The sequence below is a fragment of the Solea solea genome, chromosome 16 (assembly GCF_958295425.1).
Source record: "Solea solea chromosome 16, fSolSol10.1, whole genome shotgun sequence".
NCBI lineage: Eukaryota > Metazoa > Chordata > Actinopteri > Pleuronectiformes > Soleidae > Solea > Solea solea.
This window is the reverse complement of record NC_081149.1, coordinates 9,874,617-9,901,667: the sequence shown is the minus strand read 5'-3', so window position 1 is coordinate 9,901,667 and position 27,051 is coordinate 9,874,617. Positions and strand designations below refer to the sequence as shown.

General features: G+C 40.4%; 3 protein-coding genes across 3 annotated transcripts in view; all 3 read right to left on the bottom strand.

Moving 5' to 3' along the window:
• Positions 1–6,332: 6,332 nt before the first annotated feature.
• LOC131474870 (cytosolic 5'-nucleotidase 3-like) lies at positions 6,333–10,485 on the bottom strand. The gene is made up of 9 exons (XM_058652573.1): positions 10,332–10,485; positions 9,701–9,799; positions 9,545–9,614; positions 9,406–9,452; positions 8,236–8,321; positions 8,058–8,147; positions 7,798–7,960; positions 7,490–7,690; positions 6,333–7,065 (listed from the first exon to the last, which is right to left on the bottom strand). Exons 1-9 carry the CDS (start codon positions 10,332–10,334, stop codon positions 6,955–6,957), a joined length of 870 nt encoding a protein of 289 aa, XP_058508556.1. The 5' UTR covers positions 10,335–10,485; the 3' UTR covers positions 6,333–6,954.
• Positions 10,486–11,465: 980 nt separating this feature from the next.
• LOC131476069 (kelch-like protein 11) lies at positions 11,466–15,475 on the bottom strand. The gene is made up of 2 exons (XM_058654540.1): positions 14,900–15,475; positions 11,466–14,512 (listed from the first exon to the last, which is right to left on the bottom strand). The coding sequence occupies exons 1-2, from the start codon at positions 15,364–15,366 to the stop codon at positions 12,928–12,930; spliced, it is 2,052 nt and encodes a 683-aa protein (XP_058510523.1). The 5' UTR covers positions 15,367–15,475; the 3' UTR covers positions 11,466–12,927.
• A 1,870-nt stretch (positions 15,476–17,345) lies between these two features.
• The window catches only part of aclya (ATP citrate lyase a), a 21,371-nt gene continuing 11,665 nt past the window's right edge, over positions 17,346–27,051 (bottom strand). Inside the window, exons 7-28 of the mRNA XM_058653217.1 lie at positions 26,640–26,770; positions 25,541–25,659; positions 24,715–24,851; positions 24,294–24,355; positions 23,910–24,027; positions 23,654–23,808; positions 23,097–23,190; positions 22,633–22,774; positions 22,319–22,487; positions 22,130–22,234; positions 21,835–22,031; positions 21,675–21,756; positions 21,470–21,580; positions 20,774–20,901; positions 20,583–20,676; positions 20,145–20,299; positions 19,912–20,062; positions 19,673–19,816; positions 19,452–19,565; positions 19,271–19,353; positions 18,745–18,821; positions 17,346–18,652 (exon numbers count right to left, since the gene is read on the bottom strand). Coding sequence (XP_058509200.1) covers positions 18,558–18,652; positions 18,745–18,821; positions 19,271–19,353; positions 19,452–19,565; positions 19,673–19,816; positions 19,912–20,062; positions 20,145–20,299; positions 20,583–20,676; positions 20,774–20,901; positions 21,470–21,580; positions 21,675–21,756; positions 21,835–22,031; positions 22,130–22,234; positions 22,319–22,487; positions 22,633–22,774; positions 23,097–23,190; positions 23,654–23,808; positions 23,910–24,027; positions 24,294–24,355; positions 24,715–24,851; positions 25,541–25,659; positions 26,640–26,770 — 2,663 coding nt within the window. The 3' untranslated portion in view covers positions 17,346–18,557. The remainder of the gene's footprint in view (positions 18,653–18,744; positions 18,822–19,270; positions 19,354–19,451; positions 19,566–19,672; positions 19,817–19,911; positions 20,063–20,144; positions 20,300–20,582; positions 20,677–20,773; positions 20,902–21,469; positions 21,581–21,674; positions 21,757–21,834; positions 22,032–22,129; positions 22,235–22,318; positions 22,488–22,632; positions 22,775–23,096; positions 23,191–23,653; positions 23,809–23,909; positions 24,028–24,293; positions 24,356–24,714; positions 24,852–25,540; positions 25,660–26,639; positions 26,771–27,051) is intronic.

Sequence of the window (27,051 nt, the reverse complement as noted above, 5' to 3'; positions counted from 1 at the left end):
TACTATACTATGACTTTTTTGAGTTATTTTGAACGAGATACTATACTATGATATTTTGGACTGATTTTGGACAACATACTATGATATTTTTTACTTATTTTGGACGACATACTATACTATGACTTTTTTGACAGATTTTCAATGACATACTATACTATGATTTTTTTGACAGATTTTGGACGACATACTATATACTATGACTTTTTTGACTGATTTTGGACGACATACTGTACTATGACTTTCTTGACTGATTTTGGACAACATACTATACTATGACTTTTTTGACTGATTTTGGATGACTGACTATACTATGACTTTTTTGACTGATTTTGGACGACATACTATACTATGACTTTTTTGTCTCATTTTGGACGACATACTATACTTTGACTTTCTTAGTCATTGTATAGTATTTTGAACGACATACTATACTATGATATTTTTGACTTATTTTGAATGACATACTATACTATGACTTTTTTTGACTGATTTTGGACGACATACTATACTATGATATTTTTGACTTTTTTTGGACGACATACTATACTATGACTTTTTTGTCTCATTTTGGACGACATACTATTCTATGACTTTTTTGACTGATTTTCGACGACATACTATACTATGACTTTTTTGACTGATTTTGGACGACATACTATACTATGACTTTTTTGACTGATTTTCGAAGACATACTATACTATGACTTTTTTGTCTCATTTTGGACGACATACTATTCTATGACATTTTTGCCTTATTTCGGACGACATACTATACTATGACTTTTTTGTCTCACTTTGGACGACATACTATACTATGACTTTTTTGTCTCACTTTGGACAACATACTATACTATGACTTTTTTGTCTCATTTTGGACCACATACTATACTATGACTTTTTTGACTGATTTTGGACGACATACTATACTATGATATTTTTGACTGATTCTGGAAGACATACTATACTATGACTTTTTTGACAGATTTTCGACGACATACTATACTATGACTTTTTTGACTGATTTTGGACGACATACTATACTATGACTTTTTTGACTGATTTTAGACAACATACTATACTATGACTTTTTTGTCTCACTTTGGACGACATACTATACAATGACTTTTTTGTCTCATTTTGGACGACATACTATACTATGACTTTTTTGACTGATTTTGGACGACATACTATACTATGATATTTTTGACTGATTTTGGAAGACATACTATACTATGACTTTTTTGACTGATTTTCGACGACATACTATACTATGACTTTTTTGACTGATTTTGGACGACATACTATACTATGACTTTTTTGACTGATCTTCGAAGACATACTATACTATGACTTTTTTGTCTCATTTTGGACGACATACTATTCTATGACATTTTTGCCTTATTTCGGACGACATACTATACTATGACTTTTTTGTCTCACTTTGGACGACATACTATACTATGACTTTTTTGTCTCACTTTGGACAACATACTATACTATGACTTTTTTGTCTCATTTTGGACCACATACTATACTATGACTTTTTTGACTGATTTTGGACGACATACTATACTATGATATTTTTGACTGATTCTGGAAGACATACTATACTATGACTTTTTTGACAGATTTTCGACGACATACTATACTATGACTTTTTTGACTGATTTTGGACGACATACTATACTATGACTTTTTTGACTGATTTTAGACAACATACTATACTATGACTTTTTTGTCTCATTTTGGACGACATACTATACTATGACTTTTTCGACTGATTTTTGAACGACATAATCAGTCGACATACTAAACTATGACTTTCTTGACTGATTTTGGACGACATACTATACTATGACTTTTTTGTCTCATTTTGGACGACATACTATACTATGAATTTTTTGACTGATTTTAGACGACATACTATACTATGACTTTTTTGAGTTATTTTGAACGAGATACTATACTATGATATTTTGGACTGATTTTGGACAACATACTATGATATTTTTTACTTATTTTGGACGACATACTATACTATGACTTTTTTGACAGATTTTCAATGACATACTATACTATGATTTTTTTGACAGATTTTGGACGACATACTATATACTATGACTTTTTTGACTGATTTTGGACGACATACTGTACTATGACTTTCTTGACTGATTTTGGACAACATACTATACTATGACTTTTTTGACTGATTTTGGATGACTGACTATACTATGACTTTTTTGACTGATTTTGGACGACATACTATACTATGACTTTTTTGACTGATTTTGGACGAAATACTATACTATGACTTTTTTGAGTAATTTTGGACGACATACTATACTATGACTTTTTTGTCTCATTTTGGACGACATACTATACTATGACTTTTTTTGCATGATTTTGGAGGACATACTATACTATGACTTTTTTGTCATATTTTGGACGACATACTAACCTATGACTTTTTTGTCACATTTTGGACGACATACTAAAGTATGACTTTTTTTGTCACATTTTGGACGACAAACTAAGCTCTGACTTCTTTGTCACATTTTGGATGACATAGTTATTAACCTTTGACTTTTTTGTCACATTGTGGATGACATACCAACCTATAACTTTTTGTCACATTTTGGACGACATACTAAAGTATGACTTTTTTTGTCACATTTTGGACGACAAACTAAGCTATGACTTTTTTGTCACATTTTGGACAACATACCAACCTATAACTTTTTTGTCACATTTTGGATGACATACTAACCTATGACTTTTCTGTCACATTTTGGACGACATACTAAGTCATGTGTTTTAGTAACAACAGGGACCAGACCCAAATGCAAGACACAGAACTCAGTAATGTAGTTAAAGTCAATATTTATTTGTGACACAGTGAATTAATGTGCCAGAGAATCCGGGAATCTCACATGGTTTGGTGAAGGTCGCAAGTGAGTCAGTCTCTCTTTGTTTGGTGTCCCCATGTGTAATGGCAGACCCATGTCCAACTGGGAGGTTTGTTCAGGGGACAAAGAACTCACGGCTGAGACAGGCGACAGTCATGCTTGTACGCAAACAGGCAGGCAATGTTGCGAGTACGAGCATGAAGCAGGCAGGAACGGCACGCAGGCACGCAGGCAAGCAGGCAAGCAGGCAGGTGTCTTGGACCTGAGCAAAGGCAGTCAAAAAAATTTGCTATTTCTCAAAAAAATCACACAGGAACAAAGGGGGGGGGGGAGACAGAAGGAACAGTCAGACACAGGAAAACAAACAAAAAGAGGAGAAGGAGGGGCTGCAATGACGGTATGACTTCTTTGTCTCATTTTGGACGACGTGTGACTTTTTTGTCACATTTTGGACGACTTACTAAAGTATGACTTTTTGGTCACATTTTGGACGACATACTAACTTATGACTTTTTTATCACATTTTGGACAACATACTAAAGTATGACTTTTTTGTCTTATTTTGGACAATGTGAGACTTTTTTTGTCACATTTTGGATGACTTACTAAAGTATGACTTTTTGGTCACATTTTGGACAACATACTAAGGTATGACTTTTTGGTCACATTTTGGACGACATACTAACTTATGACTTTTTTTGTCACATTTTGGACAACATACTAACCTATGACTTTTTGGTCACATTTTGGACGACATACTAAGGTATGACTTTTTCGGTCACATTTTGGACGACATACTAACTTATGACCTTTTTATCACATTTTGGACAACATACTAAAGTATGACTTTTTTGTCACATTATGGACGACATACTAACCTATGACTTTTTTATCACATTTTGGACGACTATTATGATTTTTTTGTCACATTGTCACACTTTTTGGTCACATTTTGGACGACATACTAACTTATGACCTTTTTATCACATTTTGGACAACATACTAAAGTATGACTTTTTCATAACATTTTGGACGACATACTAACCTATGACTTTTCTGTCTTATTTAGGACCATGTGTGACTTTTTTTGTCACATTTTGGATGACTTACTAAAGTATGACTTTTTTGTCACATTTTGCATGACATTAATCTAATCTATGACTTTTTTGTCACATTTTGGACGACATACTAAGGTATGACATTTTATCACATTTTGGACAACATACTAAAGTATGACTTTTTTTGTCACATTTTGGACAACATACTAACCTATGACTTTTTTTATCACATTTTGGACGACATACTAAGGTATGACTTTTTGGTCACATTTTGGACGACATACTAACCTATGACTTTTTTTATCACATTTTGGACGACATACTAAGGTATGACTTTTTGGTCACATTTTGGACAACATACTAACCTATGACTTTTTTTTATCACATTTTGGACGACATACTAAGGTATGACTTTTTGGTCACATTTTGGACGACATACTAACTTATGACTTTTTTATCACATTTTGGACAACATACTAACCTATGACTTTTTTATCACATTATGGACGACATACTAACTTATGACTTTTTTATCACATTTTGGACAACATACTAACCTATGACTTTTTTATCACATTTTGGACAACATACTAACCTATGACTTTTTTTATCACATTATGGACGACATACTAACCTATGACTTTATCACATTTTGGACGACATACTAACCTATGACATCTTTATCACATTATGGACGACATACTAACCTATGACTTTATCACATTTTGGACGACATACTAACCTATGACTTTTTTGTCACATTTCAACGTCATACCAAAGTGACTTTTTTTCACATTTTAGTTGTTTTTGAAGACCCAGACAGACACACACCTATTCATAGACACATACCTTCAGTGGGACTTGAACCATGTTTTGAGTAGGGATGCGACGTCCCTGTCCACTGGACTATCTTCAGCGCTGGTGATGCTCCCAACAGGAGGATCACATGAAATAAGTTAACTGATGAAGTATCAAACAGTTTGTCGTCGTAATTCAACGGTTGAATTTTTGAAAAACTCTGACCAAGATGAGAAACCAAGAAATTCAGAGTAAGATAATGAAGACAAGTATCTCAGTCCACCAGAAGATGTATCTCTGAGGTTATTAGTTCTAATCTTACAGTGGAGAGAAGTTTACACACTACTCACATTTTGGACATCTTACTAAATGAACTTAGTAATGCGTTTGCGGCTTGTTGATTCTTTTTTTGAAGAGAATCAGGACAGCATTGTAGATGGCTGATAGTTGGTGTCTTAGTCCACCTCCTCTGTTGAGTGATGGTTTCTACAGTCTAAATCTCCTAGAGGGATGTCTAAATACATCCCATTCATGAATGTTCTGTCACCAATTTTCGTCTGTAGAATTTGTCCACCAGGCGAATTTTGTGTCCATGAAACGCACCTGTCGAAGCCTGGGTAGCTCAGTCAGTACAGCATCAGACTATTAATTCAAGAGTCCAGAGTTCAAGTCTCTGTTCAGGAAGAAGTGTGATCTTTAAGAAATTCTACTTCATAGAGAGAAGTTGTTTCTGACAACAGTACAGGCCAAAAGACCATCATGGAGTCCACTGCGTTTCCAGATACTATAATGCTGCTGGAACTCATGTCCCCCTTCACAATATGTGCTGCAGTCATCTTGAAAACAAGCCTTTGACCACCTCTGCTGGTCATATTGGCAAGTACAAGTACTGATAGAGATAAAATCTTTGGTTTGTGAGTGTCAGGAGGCTGTCTGCAGCTCCCACATTTAAATTTGTGAAAAAAGGGTGTGAATTGACGGAGAAATTACAGTTTTAAAATCACCCTCGTCTTGATTTTTTTTTCTTTTTTTATGTATTATTCGTGGGCCACACAGTGGTGTAGTGGTTAGCACTCTCGCCTTGCAGCGAGAAGACCCGGGTTCGATCCCTGGTTGGAACAAGGGCCTTTCTGCATGGAGTTTGCATGTTCTCCCTGTGTGTGCGTGGGTTCTCTCCGGGTACTCCGGCTTCCTCCCACAGTCCAAAAACATGCAATGTGGGGATAGGTAAATTGGACACTCCAAATTGACCATAGGAGTGAGTGTGAGAGTGAATGGTTGTTTGTCTCTATCTGTGCGTGGCCCTGCGATGGACTGGCGAACTGTCTAGGGTGTACCCCGCCTATCGCCCGATGTAGCTGAGATTGGCACAGCACCCCCCGCGACCCTCTGGCAGAGGATATAGCGGTAGATGATGACTGACTGACTGATGTATTATTCGTTTTGATCTTTAAGAAACTCCAAAGCAGATTTAACATGGTAGTGAATAGGAGCTTTGACCAGAACTAGCTGCGCTCTTAGGTGATTTTAAGAAAAAATGCAAGTCATATGAAAATGAAAACACAAAGGGTTAAACAACCATAGCAACAATTTTTATGTGTAGGTTGGAAATTGTGGGCAGGAAAAGAGTTTGTTTAGAGATGATTTTTGTGATTATTTTACATAATAAACATGTAGGATTACAATAGATGCATGCTTTGCAATGCATTCTACCGAGTATTCACCCAGCTGAGACCAAGCATAAAACATTTGAAATCATCTGGATTCAGGTAACAATAGCTGTAATATTCCAAACAACATTTTGTCATTTACTTCCCTTTATCATTACATGACTTGTGAAAACCAGAACTGTCCAACAAAACCAATCCCTCAAACAAAAATTAAAAGAAAAACATCACCATCACTACACATACATACAGCCAACATGATGCACAGAAGCTAGTCAGTGCAAATGTGGCTTCCTCAAGTTTACATACAGTATGGTCCAAAGAAGTGCAACAATAAAACCGAAATGGACAAGAATATAAATGGGTGGTGTGTTCTTTGTGAGCTGCAGCAGTGAATATAAAATCCTCATTCAGAAAAAGTATGTAAATCTTAAAAACACTCCAATCATATGGGGGGAAAAAAATAACCATCATGTGGCACCAGGTGCCCAACGTCCAGTGTACCACAAACACTCAGTTCTCAGCTCACTTGTTGCCAGTGAGGTAGAGCAGTACAGCGTTAGGGACTTCCAGGGTTTCATCTTTTATCAGCACAATGTCATATAAGTCCAGATATGACTGCTTCCTCTCCTCAACCTGGAAAAACAAACCAACAAACAGACAGAAGTGTATGAGTATTGTAAGTGTTGCAGCCTAGATTATGTCTGCTGAGTGTTTATGCAACAATTACTAAAATGAGTTAGAGCGTAGATGATGAGAAGGATGAAAAGAACTAAAAAAAGAACTGTGATTATGAACTTTGAACTGTGGAGGGCAGCATTACACCACTCTGTGGACAGCCTGCCGGACATTATATGTATGTATGTACATGTGTGTATGCATTGGAGCCTGTACAGTTCTTGGTGGACTGCTGAATTTATTGATTATTAAATTGATCGAATCAAATTATCATTACTATTATTTTAGCTTTTTGTGAATATCTTAATAATACAGACATTATTATCAGGAGAACCAGAAAATGATCTGACATTTACTGCTCTTGGAGCACCTTCTAATTTACCTTGTCGTTGAGGAACCCAATCTTGAGGATGTTCTCCATGTCATGCACGCCATCCGCCATGTTCAAATCCCCCAGAGAGTCCCCCATCAGTAAGACATTAGGCCGTGTGCGCAACTCCTCGAAATGGCCAGTGTTGAGCATTGCACCTTCTCTTTTGTTATAAACGTGGATCAGCTCTCCCTTGAAGGCACGCAACACTCCCTGTGAAAGCAGACCAAGACATTGTCCCTTATCTGAAGCTATGGCACTGCTGTAGGGATGGTGTCGTTCTAATGTCAGTTGTGTGGACTTGTCATGGTGCTACTCACGCTCTCATCAAAGTCCATGTAGTTGGAGAAGACTTTGACATTGGGGTGGAATACTCCGGCCTGCTGAATCACCTCCTCCAGAATGTCCCCTATTCCAGCAGAAAAGATGAGCAGAGGGATGCTGTGCTCATGCAGGTGGTCAAAGAAGAGCTGGAAGCCCTCTCTGTAAAAATAACAGACATTGCAGTTGAAGAACCAAAATGTAATGTGTCAACTTTAAAAATGGATTTTCTGGTCCATTGAAGAGGCAGATTTCTTACCTCAGCTTGGCTTCAGACTCTCGTACCGCTGCGGTCAGCATGTCTTTCCTAATTGCTTGCTGTACCAGCAGTTCATGGGCTTTGGTCCACCTGTCCGAGACAAAAGCAGAACAGTTATGTCGACACATCTCAACACAGAATATACATTCTTCAAACAGCGGATTCATTAGTTACTCACCACTCCACCATAAGGGGCAACTTCTCCTCGACTGGCCGTGAAGTATCGATTTCTATGGGGTAGTAAGTGTCAAGCAGCTCCTTGAGCTACAAGAGACACAACAATATTAGAGCTGCAACTAACGAATATTTTCATAATAATTTTCTCGATTAATCGTTTGGTCCATAAAATATCAGAAAACCATAAAAAATGTTGATCGGTGTTCGTCAAACCTGGAAATGATGATGTTCTCAAATGTCTTGTTTTGCCACAAACCAAAATTATTGACTTTTAATGATTAATTTGTTATCCAGAGCAAAGAAATTAAGAAAATATTCATATTTAAGAAGCTTAAACAATCAGAAATCTTGTTTTAATCATGAAAAAAAGCTTCAACCGATTAATCGATTATCAAAATAGTTGTCGATTAATTTAGTAATCGATTAATAATCGATTCATCGATTAATCGTTTCAGCTCTAAACAATATTCAGCAAAAACATGACTAATATACTTTATTTAAACATGAGGAAGACGTTTCAGTTTGTTGTCACTTTACAAAGGCCCAGAGAAAAACTATTTTGGTGCATTTCAGGAATAATGTTATCCAATTTGACCCTTGAGATTTTGGGTGGTATGGTCACATGTTTATATTCCTATTATCACCCACTGGAGGGCAGGCAGGCTACATGTGAGCGTCTTCATAAATAAATAAATGAGTTGTCAAACATAGCTACAAGTTAGACTGTTTGATGTACAGTACTGTGCAAAAGCTTAGGCAGGTGTGAAAAATGTAAAGGTGGTCACACCAAACGTTTGAATTGTACTATCTGTATCCACCAGCTCTAGCACATTATTAACATTTAACAGTGTTCCAGCTCAATAATAAAAAGTAAAGTAAAACAAATTCCCTACATACAGACATTAAATCCACTGCTATGCAAACTCCAATTCAAATTATAGCATTCTAGCTATAATTTTAATTAAGACAAACACACATCTGTCAACATAGTGTGTCTTAAATCAGAATACTCCTTGTTATCGTTTGATTATTGCTTGCTTATCAAACAATAAAAAAAGGAGGACAGTGCCTTATTTAGACTTTGTCCTGTTTTAGTTAATCTATAGTTATATTGCTGCCATGTTAACACAGTCACTGACAATCTGCTTTTACACTTAAGCCTTCTGCTTACCTCCACTTTGCCATCGTCAGAGATAAGTCTGCTGGTGTCAAGAATATCTGCAAATAAAATACACACACACATGAAACAACGTTTAGCCCAAACCAATCTTTGTATTGTATGACAACAACTAAACCACAGCTGGACTTACTGTGGCACGTAGGGCACCTTTTGCCATTGTACATAAACCTGGTTAGGGTCATGTCGAAATCTGAGATCACCTAGTTTGAGAAAAGAACATACATAGTAAGTATGAATATTTTTATGTGCTGACTGTTGGTGAGAGCAGTCTGTGAGCGGGCAGTACCTGCACAGTATTGGAGCCAGCTTTCATCATGGACTGTAGAATCTCCTGCACCCTCTGAGGGTCCCTCATACACACCGAGGGGTTGGACAACTCTGGGATCTAAGTGGAGAAAATGTGCACCATTGATGTGTGATGAGAAAAACAAAGACAGTGATTGATACACAGCAGCATATAAGCATGGGATGATATGAAAACTCCCTGTCATACAGTAGTTTTCCTGACCAAAATGATTGCAATTCACAATATTATTGTGATTATTGTAAAAAAACAAACAAAAAAAACAAAAAACATAAAACACTTCATTGATAAAATTAATGATTGAGAACGAACGAGCGATAGCTACCAGACCATAGCTAACCTACTGTCCCTACCGGTATGACCACTAAACATGCTCAACTGCCAGAACAATTACACTATTAAAGTCATAGTACTAATAAGTCAATAAGTCAATAAGTGTATTCTGTGATTCACAACACCTAGTTACTGGCAAGGTACAGCTAACTAACAAAGACAAATAATCAGTGTTAGCGAGTCAATCCAGCCTAGCTAGCGAATAAACACGTTCGTGTAGGGTGCATTTTGGGTGCTCGCAAACCCCCTGGTAGAACCGAAACTTTGCCGAAAAGATTACCATTTTTCTTGAGATGCGTGGGGAATGATTCAACAAAGAGGAGGTAGCTTTAGTTTTCAGTCTTTGCTGCGCTGATGTTGTTTCTGAGCCGCATCTATTGGATCGATTAACCGAAGCGGTTCTGCTGCCTTCAGGTACACTCGTTTAGTGACGGGATGTTTAGACGCCACACATCAGTTGCAAAATAAATCGTTGCATAATCATTCTAAACGAAATTTGGAGGAGTGAATTTATGAAAGATATATGCGCGTAAGCTTTCCACATGGTGTAACCTAAACATATGCAGATATGATGTGTTCCTGACTGACATAAAAAACGTGCAGCTTCCGTTTTGTGTTAGCTTTTGGAAATTACGACCTTTAGAGCAACACTTGAAGGCACCACCATCTGCGTAATACAATGTGGGATGGTGAGCAATCTTCCGCCGTGGCAAGGGCACTAAAATAAGGTTCCTACTTAATGTCTGCAGCATGGCTGTATCATAAGAACATCCACGGTCTGCAGCAGAGGTATCAAACTTGCGGCTCGAGGGCCACATGCGGCCCACCATTCGATATGAAGTTATAATAAATTAATTTAGCAACATAAATACTTATTGAGAACAATATATATATATATATATATATATATATATATATATATATATATATATATATATATATATATATAAGTCCATATAAACGAAGACACTTTTATTTTGAAATTATGCAAACCACCCCTCCTGAACAGTTGTTGTTGGCTTTTTTTCCACTTGACTGGCCCCCTGGTCTACAGTATGTTTTCTTCTCCATGAAATAATGAGCAGGAAGATGGGTAATTTAGAAATCATAAATGGATAAAGTACAACAAACAAAAGGTAGACACACAGAAGCAAAACAAAGCCGAAATAGCAATTTGACTGATATAATGTGTGAACTTATTTAGTTTCATAGCTTTACCAAGTAAAAAAAAATGCAAAGAACTGCTACATCAAAACTGGGAACAGATTTTATTATTGTAGCTGATCAGTGCAAGTCAATACCACCGAAGCTTCAAAAGCTAGAACTGAGGGACTTCCTCTATCACAGGGTTGTGGCTGGAAACAATTTCTTATCAGGTAAGGCCAACTGAGACGTAATTAATGATATGCACAGCCTTAGAAAACAACTTTAATTGCAAATGATGACATTAGCATTTGTTACATCCAATATTAGGGACACAATGTCAAAATATCACATGCAAATTAAATTACATAGCTTAATCCACTGAAGCGTTTTAGTGCTGCTTGTGTTGGTCATTAAATGAATATTATTTCTGAACTCTGAGTGCTCTCTGCTATAAGTTGGGGCGAGGGTGGAGAGAGACCACAGAGCAGAACATAGCAGATCTCTAACATACACCAAGCTGGCATTGAAGTACAAGAACACAATATTTTACAAAACATTTAATTTGGGGAAACAAATTTGCAAGTGTATTTTTTCTTTTTTTCTCAAAACTTACTGGCTGTAAGATTTCCAAAATACAATCACCTTGTCTGATATGAAACAAATACACAGGCAAAGTCAAAGTGCAGCTTTAATCCCCACGCCTCTGTAAGACTTTAAAAAACTACCATTCATTCAATTCAATTCCAGAGTTTAATTGCCATTCATTGCAGAGTGACAACACCCTGCAAACGCAAATCGTACACACTCATATACACATATTCCATGTACCTTTCTTCAAATTAATGCTAAGACACCAATAACCAGACTGGCAAAGTGCAAAAGAAAGGAATGTTTAAGCCATTGTTAATGATTGGTCCTAAATGAAATGATATTGCATTCAGGTAAGTTGACAGTTTTTTTTTTTCCTGTTGAATATTGCAGTTCTCTCATCATTTCACCTCTTCTGAACTCTGGAGAAACATTTCTACTTTTAAAGAGTTACGAGAGCAACAAAAGTCACAGAAATATACTCTGTAAAGCTACCGAAGATGAACTGCAATCTAAAAGCAAACTACTCTACAGCACTCCAAGAATAATAGCCTCTCTGAATCAAGTCATTTTAAATTATAGAGGCCGCACAGCAACGAGCAGTGCCATTCTAATAGAGCAACTATAACGTAAGTAAGACGGATGTTGCATGAAGAGATTGTCACAGTGTTACAGTGGAATGAGATTTCATTAAGCAAGTAGGACTGGATTCAGGAATGCCGTTATTAGTTTCATCACAGGCATACAATAAGGAATGTAAAATATCCATATAAATGTATACATATACAGCTTTATACTATTAAACAGGATCTACACCAACATACTTGACAAAAGGATATTTTGTAGTTGGCTCTTACAGTTTATAACACTCTTATTCACATGTTTACATCTGCCGTGTCCTCCGTCACAGAGCACCACGTACCTGTCCATATTACACATGGCTTTCCACAAATCAGCCATAAACACACAATCGTATGCGAGCAGATGGCACAGAGTTAAGGTTGATGAAATGCAGTGTGAGCGCAGCACAAGACCCACTGCAACGTGTTATGTACAAAATGGTGATGTTTGCAAGGGCATGGTGGTTTGCAGTGGATCTTCAGATAGAGCCACAAGTCTTCTTGGCTGGAGTAGACATCAGTTTAACACTCTATCTGTGACTGAAGCTGCCGGCGCAGGGTGAGGGTGCGCCGGTGAAGCTGCTGCATTTGCTGCATGCGATCTCGCTGACGGGCCAAATTCTGGGGCATTGGGTAGCGCTGACAGCCATAAAGGAAGCGGTACGGAATACGGACGTGGCAGGCGGTGGCTCGGCACCGAGGCTGAGGCATGGGCGGCAGCAGCATCCAGCGCTTCCTCTCAGCACAGTAGCGATAAGCCTCCTTACGGTATTGCTTGTCCACATCATCACTGTTCTTCCAACCTCCGATGATGAAGACGTCTTCATCAAAGTGGCAAATGGCTGCACCTTCAATGCTGGTGACCTCTGGTGGCAGACTCTCCAGGATCTCATCAGAGATGCGCACACTGATCTTCTGCTTGGCAACCTCATCCCGCACTGTGTAGCTTTTGGGGCAGCAGGAGGCCGTGTGGTAGAAGTTAGTGGACGCCACGGCCATTTGAAAGATGCAGTAGTTGTCAATAAGTGGGAGGGAGTCAACGTCTTGCCACTGGCGACTCTCTGTGTCATAACGAGTGGTAACTGTCTTCAGTCCATCCTCATTATCCGTATCGACAGGTGTGCGAGCCGTGACGTAAACATAGCGGTCCTCCACACTCACGGCCTTCACATCTCGCAAGATTTTTGGGGCGGACTCCAGATTGTGCCACTTGTCTTGCTCAGGTTCGTAAACACTGACGTCTTTGAAACCTGGACTGAAGTTTCCATGGCCACCAATGCTGTACAGGATATCCTTAATGCAGGTGAGGCCAAAGGAATGCTTGCGTGTGGTTAAGTTGCTCACCTGCTCCCAGGTGTTGCGGTTGGGGTTGTAACGCTCCACTGTCTTAGCAAACCCTGGTTCCATAGAGCCAGCTACATAGATGTGGGACTCTGTGGTAGCAATGGCGTGGCCGTCCAGGTGGTTGTGAATATGCGGCAGGTTGACCCAGCGGTCCTCGTAAATGAAGTAGCCAACGCACTCGCTCAGGTAGTCCCCCCCTTCTGACACTCCGCCAACTACCATGATAACGTCCATGTTCTGGCCAAAACGAGGCTGAAAGGACGCCAGGTGGGAAGACCAGAGCTCCATATCTGCGGATTTAAGGTTTTCAAAACGAATAGCATGGCCTTCCACTGCCTCCGACACCAGCCGGAGACAAGCCTCATTGGCAGCCACCAGGCCCTCATTTTTCACCACCCTGGTCAGGTAGGTGGGCTTGATTTGGGGAAGTCTCAGGAGACGAAACAGCTCCTCGAAATAGCGACCTCGCTCCTCCGGGTTCTTCTGCACCCACTTCACTACTGCCTCAAATAGCACCTCCTCAGAGTCCACTGTGATCTCTGCATCAGAAAGCCAGTCACGGACCAGGTGAAAGGGAAGCGTGTAGAACTCGTCATCCTGGATAACCTTGTGAAAGTTGCGTCGGATCATGTCTGCAGCCCGTAGAGCCAGCTGATCCAGGGTGTACATGTGGGCTAGACTGTGCACTGCCACACAGTTGGTCAAGCTTAGTTTCTTCTTCAGGAACTCGCCACAGAAATCCTTCAGCTGCAGCAGGAGGAACCTGATATGGAGAAACATGGTACAACATGTCAGAAACAAGGAACGGCTCCTGTCAATTAAATCATTCTTCCCTGTTTGGACAAGTTGGGCAGGGTCAGTCTGGTTTTCTACACGCAGAGGAGCAGGATAATAATGCATCATCATGCTTTGACTAGAAGTAAGCAATCAGGAAATGGATGACTAAATCTGAAAGAAATTAAAAAAATTACATATGTCAACATTACAGATGTCAAACAGACAGAGAGAGAAGGAATGGCTGTCTAAGTACAGAAGGCAGTGATGCAACATCAGGATGCTAACTGTCATGAAACATCACCACCAACCAACTAACCAAGTTACTGTATCACACAGTAATAAACGTTACGTGACAGTAAAACACACATCATACCTGTCAGCTAGCTCCAGTACCTCATGTACATTGCAGGTACTGACGCGTATTTCACCGATGTACATGTACTGGATGACACTCTCCACAGTCTCCGGGTCTGGCCCGAGCTCCGAGCTCCATTCCTTCAGCTCTACCCTCCCGGACAGGGACTCGGAGAACTGTCCACCCAGCAGGGGCGGGAAATAGTCCGTGGCTGCAGCCAGGACGGACCTGTGGGCAGTAAACTCGCAGCTCTGGACGTTGCCTGTGGCCGCTCCGCTGCTGAAGGCCAACGTCACGTCGCAGAACAAGCCCTGCTTCCTCTGCTCGTTCTGCCGCCGAGTCAGCTCCGAGCAATGCGAGGAAGAGGTGAAGTCCTCGGCCTCTTCCGCGTCCCCGTCTCCAGCCAGACCGCTGGGTGAGCCGGTTCCACTACCGCTACCGCTGCTCCTGTTGGAGTCCTCTGGATTGGGGGCCGCCGCTGCCATCGCGCTGTCGGCGCTGGAGGGGAGCAGAAATTGTAACGGGGTGGATTAGTGGGGGAAAGGAGGCGACATACGCAGTCACACATTCATGGAGTCAAAACAGAGAGCGGTTGCGAAGTACGTTTCTTATTCGTAGTTGCTACAGCCACGACTTAAAGGGCAACACGTCTCAAAAATACACACACAATATGCATGTTTATGCAACATCTTAGTGATTTTAGTAAATATTTTTGACATTGAAATAAATGTTTAATTGGTCAAGGATTAAAAGAAAAATAGTGAGAATAAATGGTCGATAATTAAATCTAAATTAATAATACATCATTACGGATTCAAACTACCTAACTAACACAGACTGCCACTATAAAAAAAACGTTTTTTTTTTACTCAGTTATTACTTCTTTTGAACAGTGTCTTCAAATGGAATCATGGGGAGTTGTTGTTTTTTTGAACGCTACGAACAAGGAGCCAACTTCAGCTTGGTAAACACAGACAGACAGTGACAGGCGCAGTACGTAAAGACGCCTATGACGTCGCAGTCTCACTGTAAACACCGCGGATAAACTCTTCATTTATATATTTATACATGTCCTTTGATCATTTCATGAACAAGCACATACTTTGAAGTGTTGACACTGTACTGTGTGACTTTTCAATATCAATACAATACATACATAATTCACACAATATTGGTTAAGCCTAGCATGGTTCTCAAACTGAGGTACGTGTACCCCCAGTGGTACACAAGTATGTGATTTGAGGAACTGAGGAATTTTGACTGCGGTGCATAGAAAATGAAATAAATAAATTAAAAAAAACACTTTGTCTCTCGCGCCATCTTAATCTAATTTCACTATGTGTGTGAAGTATATGTGAGGAAGAGGAGGATGATGAGAGAGTAAATTATCTTATTGGGAATAAAAATAAATAAATCTGCTTCCTGTGAAAAGTCTGTCACTGACTTTGCTCGGCCTATTTATGTATTATGTATTTTAACATTTTGGTTTTTGTGTCTGTGGTGACACAGAGTGACTTGTGTTACACTGACTGACTGACTATTTCTGTTTCTTTCCAGCCGCGCGGAAGTGGGTGGATGTGAGATACAATGTAAATTGGCAGAGCAGTGCACATTCATTCCACAGCACATCTGTTCTGTAACCAGTGTATTTTGGCAGTATTTCTGGTAAGCTGTCAGCCAACGGTACAAAGATATTATACATGTCGGTGTCTGCAAAAGTTATTAACAGTGTTTAGTGTCAAATTATAGAATTTAGTGGAGACTGTGCACAGAGACATGCAGCAGTGCTCCAGATACCAAACAGATTAGTCAAGCCGAGCCGAGCTGTATAGTGGAAAAGCGGCACTCCGTGCATATAGTTAATTATCACCGGATCTCTGAAACATCAATGAGATGAAACAAATTCAAAAACAACTTTCAGTCAAGGAATTAACTCCAGTTGGACTGAGAGTCGTCCTTTCAGAAAGCTTTGCAAGCTCACCTGAGGCATGTATTAAGTCAACTGAAATTCCACACTGGATCTGTAAATGTAGCACCAAGAAGCAGAAGCGTTCAAAATTTCCTTTGAGAACTTTTCTAACTAGGTGATTTGGTGTGAACCGAATGGTCCAAAAACTGAGATAAAGACTGTTTTGCTATTTGACAACACTGGAGCAGATGTGGTCTTTCAAAATTTGGTATTAGCAGTTGAAGCACAGGCACAATTTAATAATAACAAGACATAATTGTCTAGCCGCAGACACACCTACAAGGATGGAAACATTTAGCAGGACAACTTTGATCCTTTTTGTTAAAGTACTTTTAAACGGTGGTTAGGGCAGCGTTGCATCATTATCAGTGCCGGATATAATTAGAAGACAAATAAGTTACCAACTTAACAATTATATATAACTATATTTGGAACGAGGTGGGTTAAGGTGGACGGAAGAAAACACCTCACAGGCACTCGTATGCAAAACCAGAATGAAACTATACTGCTTTATTACATTACATCAGTTACATTGGATTGCACTCAATTACACAGCTGTCAACTAACAACAAATCGGTACAGAGGCACGATCAGTTCACATTAAAAAAACAACAACAACACTGGTGATGTTTCTGGATGTTCTCAGACCTTTTCCCACAATGTTGTCACATTCACATAAAAGGTTGTTACCGGTCCTGGCTGCCACATAATGTATAATATTTAATGGACTTAGTGATCTGGAAGGTGTGTCGAATTCTTGAAGGTGAGGCTTGTACTGTATGTTTCTATGTCTTATTAATTGTTTCATTAAATAGACTAATTATTATTACATTATAATAATAGATCATAGACGAGGACACGTTAAACTCTGGGCCTGGGATGAACTGTAAATTCTACTCGGAAATAAATTTGAAGAAGGTGGATAAAAGACCTAGCATATTAATCAGGAGAGAATACATACTTTATACAGTATATAACATTTGGCAGAAAATAAGAAAAACCTGAATATCTCTTCTTTTTGGAGCAAAGTTTTCACACAATAGAAGATCAGATCATTACTGTTTTGTGGGATGCCTTAATCTTCTTAAACAACAACAAAAAAAAGAGACATTAAATCACGTACCTTTTCCACTCTTATGAAGAAAACCCCTAAACTTCCATCTAAAAGTGTGATGAAAATAGTTTTTTATTAACCACATTGTACCTTTTCATCTTCACTATGAATAAATCTATACATGAATAAAAGCGATCAGTGTGGTCCCTTATTAGAGGCAATATTGCACTACATCCTTCATCCTCCGTCGCAAGCTTTGTCATTTTAAAAAAATGGCACAATCACAAGAGCTGCACACAGAGACACACAACATATCTGTGACACAGACGTACAGTACATGCTAGTGTAAACACCATATTACGCAATATTCGGGGGGAGTAAATACCGGCACATCGACATCGTAGCCATTAGAGTAAGAGATGGTGGCCGACAGTTACATAATCTGCCGACTCTTTCACCTGTTTCAAGTCAGAACTCGACTCCTCAGAATAGATCTTTTCACTTCAATAGTCTTTACGTTATTCACAGAAATGCAGCACTACAGAAACAGAAAAAAAACCCTTACATTCTTATTTTTAATACTTCACATTTACAACTAATAGTTAATAGGTGCATCTTCCCTATGTAAAGCCACTGACTGGTTTACTCTCTGATTACATGGACATGTGTTCAGGGAGCACATAGGAGATGTCGTCCCATGGGTGGCGGTATAGACCCTGTTTTAGCCTCTTCTGGTCCAGGTAGTGTCCTGTGGAGACAGATATGAAACCTTGATAAACATACAATAAAGCCAACGTAAAAGTGCGTGTGTGTAGGTGTGAGCACGGAGAAACGACTCACCGATGAATCCCATGCTGCGTCCCAGGACAAAGATGCCATTCAGAGCGCCAATTTCCACAAACTCGTCCGCTTCATCTCTGAGGTGGAATAATAAACAAGCAAAATTTAAAATGAACAGGATGATAAACAAGATTTTTCCAGTTGTTGCCTTTATGAAACACTTAAAATGAAAAGTCCAAGTTGGTCACAAAATAATAGTATTTATGTGCACATGTTTTAATTGTTCTTAATTTATCCAATCCAATTTTATTTATAATGCACTTAAAAAAACCCAGCTGAAACAAAGTGCTGTACACCGGAGATAAATAAAGTAAAGCAAACATAAGACCTAAAAGACATAAAAACAAACAATAAAATACTGTAGAAATTATAGAAAGACAAGTCGTACTGGGTCGAAAGTCAAAGAGTGAGTCTCGTTTAATATTTCAAAATAATATTTCAGAAATGGAGTTTGTCACACAAAAAAGTTTGCAAGACACTGGTCTAGGATTTATTAAACTATAATTTTCAGTGAATATCGTCTTACCTTGTAAAACCACCGCAAGTCCTGAGCAAGTCAACAAAGGCGACACCGATGAAGCCGTCCACATTCAAGATTAAGTTTGGTTTCTAAGCCACAAAGCAGACATGGAGAGGAAAATATAAAAAAAAGGACTGTCATTTAGAAAAGCATATCCTTTTTTTATTATTAAAGAAAGAAAACTTACTTTGGATGTGGTGATCTTCTCTACATCCAGAGCATAGTCCAGCATCTGGGTGGAGGTGAAATGCTGCTTCACAAAGTCCTTCAAGATCTGGACTCTCATGTCTGGATTGTTAATCTGAGGAAAAAGTCAAAAATTCACATTTCTTCAGTGCTTTTCCTTTACTTAAAATCGACTTAACCTCTAAGCTAAAACATCCATATCCTCAGCGTAGCGGCACTCACCGACTTGACTCTGTGTCCGATGCCCATGATCAGTTTTCCGTCCTTCTTCATCTTGTTGACAAACTCCATGGGCAGCATGCCACTGTCAAACGCCTTGCTGAATTGCTTCGCAGCGGCATCCAGAGCGCCCCCGAAGCGGTCGCCCTGCAGAGAGAGCGAGGGAAAAACAAACATGTTGTGTTCACTGGTGACTTAGCACAAAGAGGGCATGCGTGCATCACAGGGACAGGTCGTCTTACAATGGTGAGGAGACCGGACGTGAGACTGGAGATGAGATCTTTGCCAGCTCGTGCGCACACAATAGTGTTGTGGGCACCAGAGACAGCGGGACCGTGATCTGCAGTCACCATCAGGCACATCTCAATGAACTGGCACGCGTACCTCGGCAACCTGCAAACAAAACGAGGAAGATTACTATGAGGATTTTGTTGTTTTCTTTTTTTTAAATCATAAGTGTGGTTAAGAGGCCGACCTCCTTTGGAACCACAGCAGACCCAGAGTTCCTCCCAGGCCCATCTCCGTCTTGAAGACCTCGGTGATGGGCATTCCTGCGTAGATGAGCTCCTGACCTCTCTCGTCACAGATGCTGGTCATGAAAGAGGCTGGTTTACGGATCAGACCCAGCTCCTGCAAACCGCCACAAGCAGAAGACATTTTTCTTGATGTAGTCTCAGTTGTTTATTAAGTTTATTTAGTGCCTAAGTGCCTAAAATCCTGGCAATCCTGGCATTTTACCAGCATAGATTAAAAGTGGTTCAAGATATCCTGTACCTATACTTTTATGTAATCCTGTTAACAATCAGATGACCAGACAGACAAAATGCACAGCAGACATAACGCCCTCAGGGAAGGAAACAATAGCAAACTAAAGGGTCATCTCGTAACGCTGTCTGTAACCTGGCGTACTCACTCGTGCCCAGGAGTAATCCATTGGCACAGTGGGAGGAGGAACCTCTTCAGCCGGCTGGATCACTCCTTTGGCGACAAGGTCGTCATAAACAAATCTAAAAAAGAATACAAACACACACAAAAAATGATGCACGGTAAAATATGTCTTTTAGTATGATGGAAATGGAGAACTGAATATGACTGTGCACTCACTTAATCATCTCGCCCAGCTCATCAAAGCTCTTTGGGACGAAGGCACCAGCTTCTTTCAGAGCCTGGTTCTTGGCCACCGCTGTCTCAGCCGCCTGGTTTGCACAGGCTCCTGCGTGACCGAACTGAACCTGAGGGGGAACATGGTCAGAAATGTATTAAACACATTTATTTGTCCCTGAAAAGGGTAGTTTATCAACACCGAATGAAGTCCACGATAGCCATTAAATTGCCATCAGACAGCCTTTTATGGCTGGAAACTAGAGTTTGGAACTTTGGAACAATTTTAACTCTGGTGGACACAGGAGCTGCTGGTCTCGTGCTAACTTGTTTTGCAAGTTTGTGTCACTAAATCTGGTAAATCTGAACAAAAGGATTCTAAACATCACAGTTACAAGATAATATATTTGAGGCAGCAGTGGATTAACAACCCTTGTACGTCATGATGTAAAAATCACACATTTTCTCTATGGACTTTAGTTCAGGAGAGTGAACGTCAGCTTCCAACTAAAAAAATCTTTCAAACAGTGAGTTTTTTTTATGAAGTATCGGGTCGAGAAAAAACGGCGGTGTGCATCAACCTTTTCAGTGAGCCCAGTGTTGATCATGTATCCACGTCTCACATGACAAAAGCCTGAACTATTCCTTTTAAGATCTAAATCTGCAGGACTGAAGTAGACCCTGAATGTGGTCTCTCACCTCTGAGGAGAACATGGTGGCACAGGTGCCGATACACCAGCAGACCACTGGCTTTGTGATTCTGCCCTGTTTGATAGCCTGACAGATCTTATACTCCTCTGTTCCTCCAATCTGTGGACGCAAGAAATCAGATGTAGTTATGTAGCAAACCAATAATAGTCTAAAACTGCAGGCAGCAGTGTGTGTGTGTAGATACACTCCTCACCTCTCCCAGCATCACAATCATTTCCACTCCAGGAGTGTCTTGGTAGCGCAGCACATGGTCAGTGAACACAGAGCCCGGGTATCTGCACAAGAGTCCGGAATTACAAACCAATTCACCAACACGGCATCACATACATCACATACTGGAGATGACGACTCACCTGTCGCCACCGATGGCCACGCCTTCAAAGACACCATCCGTGGTACGGGAGATGATGTTGTTGAGCTCGTTGGACATGCCGCCAGAGCGGGACACGTAAGCAACGCTGCCTGGGCGATAGAGTTTGGAGGCGAGGATGTTATCCAGCATGCCTCCTGTGTTTCCAATTTTGAAACAGCCCGGCTTGATTCCACCAACCTGGGGAAACAAAAACAGATCTGCTATGAGGAGAGAGCGAGAGAGAGAGAGAAGGGAAATCCTGAGCACAAGGAGTGGAAGAGTGAAGCAGAACGTACAGTTGCGGGTCCAATGATCGTGACGCCCTTATCATCTGCCGCCTTGATGATCTTCCTTGTATAGGCTTCAGGGATTCCCTCTGCGATGATGGCAATGGTGTGAATCTACAAATCAATTCAATAGAAAGGTTGAATTTATGAAGGTTATTTTAACGTAACGGCATGCAAATGGCACAGAAGGGCATTGACCTGCGGGTACTGCATGGTCTCCATGGTGCTATCCATGGCCGAACGCAACGAGGCGAAGTTGATGAGCACGTCGACATCTGGGTGCTTCTTCATGGCGTCACTCATGTTCTTATACACAGGGATGAGGATCTCTTTGTGGCCCCAGTAGAACTTCTGTTTATGGTCCCCTCTGGAAGGAAGTTATTGTGAAGTAGCACATGAAGTGTTTTTAAAAAAAAAAAGAAGAGTATATTGCGTTAAATTCAGGATATAAAGGCTTTACTCTGTTGGATTTCGGAATGTCTGTGTGCCGTCAGATAACTTAAAGCACTTACATGAAGGGGTAAACCATAGCTGCCACGGACGGCTCCTCTCTGGAGCACACGTAGTCAAAGTCCAGCATGCCCTGCACTGCCCGAGTCTGCATACCCCACACGATGGACTTTGTGCTTTTGCTAAAGAGCGTAGTGGCCTTGGCTGCAAGGAGAAGAAAATCTGTTACAGACACAAACTAAAGACGAGGTTAGAAAAAGGTGATGATTATGATGAATTAAAACATACATTACATATGTGAAATATACAGGTTTAAGGTTTAAGATAAGCTATGCATGTGAAGGTTTGAATAGAAAAACACATTCAGATTGCAGGAACCTCCTGCTGTCCAAAGAGGGAGCTATAATACTTAAATTAAACCAAGTATTATCCAAAGGATTCTTCCATTATGCTGAAAACACATTCATCTGCGAGTATTGTGCAAACATTTCACTCTGTGTGTGTGTGTGTGTGTGTATGTTCTAACCTATAGGAGCTCCACCTTTATCCTTCTTGGCTGGAGAACCTTCTATTCTGGTTCTGTTTTCAGAAAAAGAAGCAGTTCTGCTGGATCCTGGAGTCTGAAAATGTCAAAGAAAGAACAAAGAATGTTCACTTTTAAGCACTTTGAGTGACTATGACTTCAATTTGTATTTATGCCGTTATATTTCGCCTCGTTTTTCTTTGTACACATATCTAACGTCATATCTGCTTTTCAAGTAAAACCACTTGAGAGCACACACGCTGCTGAAAAGCCTACACACTGCACATGTGTAATGGCTGCCTCGAGGCAGTCGCAGTGGGAAACTCTCACGACTGTTTCAGTGAGAGCAGTACACAAAGCCCCACAATGCTCTCACACAAAGGAGCCATAGGGGCTTCTGATAAGCTGCTTGGCTTAAAGGAAAAGGACAGTGATGACTGAATGAGAGACTGTGGCGTGTACGTGTTGTGGTGGATTTGATCAAGTAAAGTCCAGCACAGTGAGCAAACAGGACATGATGACCTGTCCATTTGTCTGCACGGAGCCATTACGTGTCATACCGATGCGCCGCCGCTGGTGTTGAGCAGGAAGTTGGCGGTGTGGGCAGCGGCAGTGGGCTGGTTGGCAATTGGCCGGTGGCCCAGGGCCATGCCGACGATGGCTGTCATGTGAGTTTCTGTGCCAAAGACATGAATGGGGATCCCGGTCGTCTTACCTGAAGAGAGAGGACAGAAGTGTGGTTAAATGCAGGGGCCGAAAAAACTGCAAAAACAACATGTTCAAGGACAAGAGTGAAGAGTGTGCTGTAGAACATACCAACTTCTCCCATCACTCGGAGACCTTCCTGATAGTTGGGGCCTCCACGGCGCACAAAAATGGTGACTTCATGTTCCTGAAGTGGCACCTGATAATCTCTGATGGCTCTAACGATCCCCTAAGAAAAGACACGGACACAGCGAATGAATCGCTTGATTTTAGGGCAGCGTTTCTTAAACTAGGAAAGAGGAGCGAGGTGGTGAGGCCACATGCCATCGATGCACGCTGCACTGTCAACAAAGCAAGGACACGTTTGTGAAAGGTGTGGCAGGTGTGTTTTTGTTGTCTTATGTCTCTTCAGGACATAACAATAATTCAAACCTTTTATGATATTGAGTCATAAAAGGCAACAAAAATAATTTAAAAAAGCATTTCACACTGTACCTTAAATGTTGCTGCAACGTTTGTGAAGTTCGCAATGCTGCCCCCAATGATCAAAACCTTTCCTGGAAAATATGTAATTTGTAAAATAGTTCATTTCACAACACAGAAACCTCTGACTCAGCAGTATGCATGACATAACATAACCTTTATTATTTACAATACCAATATCGGCATCATACAGTTGTTTTTACATCTTTTAAACTACCAAGCTCTTAAAAAACACATTTGTGCTGATGTTTAAAATAACCAGGCATTTCTAAAACATAATATTCCAACTTTGCAAAGAAAATCTTCTCCTATAAAGAAGAAGAAATAAATTGCCAACACAGGTATTTGTGTAAAATCCAGGGGATTTGGATTATCTCTTATTTTGGGAGGTTTTTCTTTTTTTCAACCCAGTAATCTTTGACTATCTTCCTACCGTCTTTGTGCTTCTCTCTGGTCATCAGTGAGAGGATGGTTTTGGCGTAGTCATAGGTCTGTTGCTCGCTGGGTGCTCCCGAATACTCCCCGTAATTGGCCAGCTCGTCGACACCTCCCAAGTCGCAGATTGTGTCACTGCAACAGATTTAACGCTGATCATCCATATACAAGAAAAGCAAGAAAACCGCATCTCTTATCCTGGCACAGTCTGTTCAGATTATAAATAAGATACAGCTTCAGCACTATACTCTCTCCTTACATTTTAGAAAGACCTTCCCCATTGATTTATGGTTTAATTTGCAGAGCATTTTAAAGCTTGAACACATAATAGTAAGAAATAGCCATTGTGACAGAAGTTTTGTTTTCCCCCTCTGTGTTTGTTTGGCTGTTTTTTTTTTTTAAAAGAGATTTCCATCTGAAAAGACTTCCTGTTTAAATAAAGATTTAGTTAGCTGTAAACTGACTTCACCGTGCACAGAGGGAACAATTAGTCATGACTGATACGTCTCCATGTCACGCTTTGCCGCCGCGACAGACGGCAGAGTCTGTTCCTTCTGATTCTCACTAAAAACATCCAAGAATCCAATTTAGCGAGAAGCTGAATGAGCAGAGTCTACACAATCAGTCTCACTAAAGCATCGCTGGTATAATTCCCCGATGCGAAACCCAATTATGCGTGGTGTAATCAGTATAATGAGGATGAAGTCAAGGGACAACTTAAGCAACAAAGACAAACACAAAATGGAATCATTTCTAATGTACAATTTCAGAGCTACTGGTATTCTTATGAATTCAGGATTTGATTTATGTTCCATTCCAAGTACCTGTAGACTACTGAGGCACCACCTCCTGCTACCATGGTCCAGATCCTGCCCCGAGGATTGAGCAGAGTGAGTTTGAGGCTGGCGCCACTCTTGGCGTCCAGGTCAGCGATGTAAGCCTCCTGCAGAGGTCAAAGAAAAGGTCAATGGCAGAGGTGGACGGATGACTACCGATGTCTTCAGTCAATCAGAGCAGCGCCATTTCATTTGTCTGTGATTGCACTGATTTTTAAAACGAGCCAATCACTGGAAACCAGAATGAAACCAGGATGTGATGTGCATCAGTGGTTGTTAGTGACAGAAAAAGACACAGCTGGTAGCTCAGAGTGAGAAAAAAAACACAACCCCACCCTCACAATCAAAGACACCCGCTGTCCCACATCGATACTCTAGACTCACAACAACCCAATTAGACCAGATCAGACCGTCTGGTCCACAGACTGATTCTTTCAAAATAAGATACCACACACATCTGTCAAAGAAATGGAAAAATATCTTCATCTAATAATCATTTCAGGCACGTGTTTATAGTGTGAACTATTTATCCTTCCATATCAAAACAAACACTTTTATTTTGAAATGAAATGATGTGAAATATCATGATATTATTATTTGGATGACTGACTGACTTTACGGACCAAACTAGACTCTCAGTGGCCCCAGACCATTTGAGTTTAAGACCCGTGCTATACACTGAAATGTTTAAAGTTTAAAGTTCAAAGCCACTGTACACAAACAGAATACAGACAAAATAGAGAGAATAGAGGCATTAATTTCTAAGATAGAAGACAAGGATTTGATTTAATCCATGTAATTTACACTATTTTTCGAATTAATAAATAACCACACCACTGGTTCAGAGTATGAGGTGGCATGTGTGCGCAGGTCTTTGACCCATCATCTCCCCACAGTAAGTCATAAAGGCAGATTAACAGCTGTGTTGATAGAGCAGGCTCCAACCGAGACAGTTGTAGAGGAAAAGGTAGTTAAAAAAATCTTAATCTGACCCCATTCATTGGGAATTTGCCTGTTTTATTGCCAACAACAGCTCTTTGATACAGACAGACTGAAATGTGTCCACTTCTCTCCCGTCTTATCTCACCTCTGGATACGCCTCCCTGCCAAAAGGTGGAGGAAACTCCACGTCCCCCCACTTTGTCTTGCAGATGTAGTCGGCTGTGGCATCGACTTTGGCCGCCATGTCCAGCACGTACACTCCATTTTTTGTGACCACTGGGCAGAGGGGGAAAAAACAGAGTATTAGAGAACAACGTTTAGAAAGCATTCACCCACTTAGAATCATTACGTGTGAGTGCAGCACATGGAAAAGGAAGTGAGTGTGACATCAAAGGAGAGAGAGGGAGACTCAGTCTCAGCATCCCCAACAACATCCTCAACAGCTGCCAGAGGGCATGTACTGGTGCCCAATTAATCCAATAAAAACAGACGCCGTGTTCATCAAACAGCAAGTGCATGAATTATTCAGTGTTAAAATGTGGCAGAAACAACTTCTT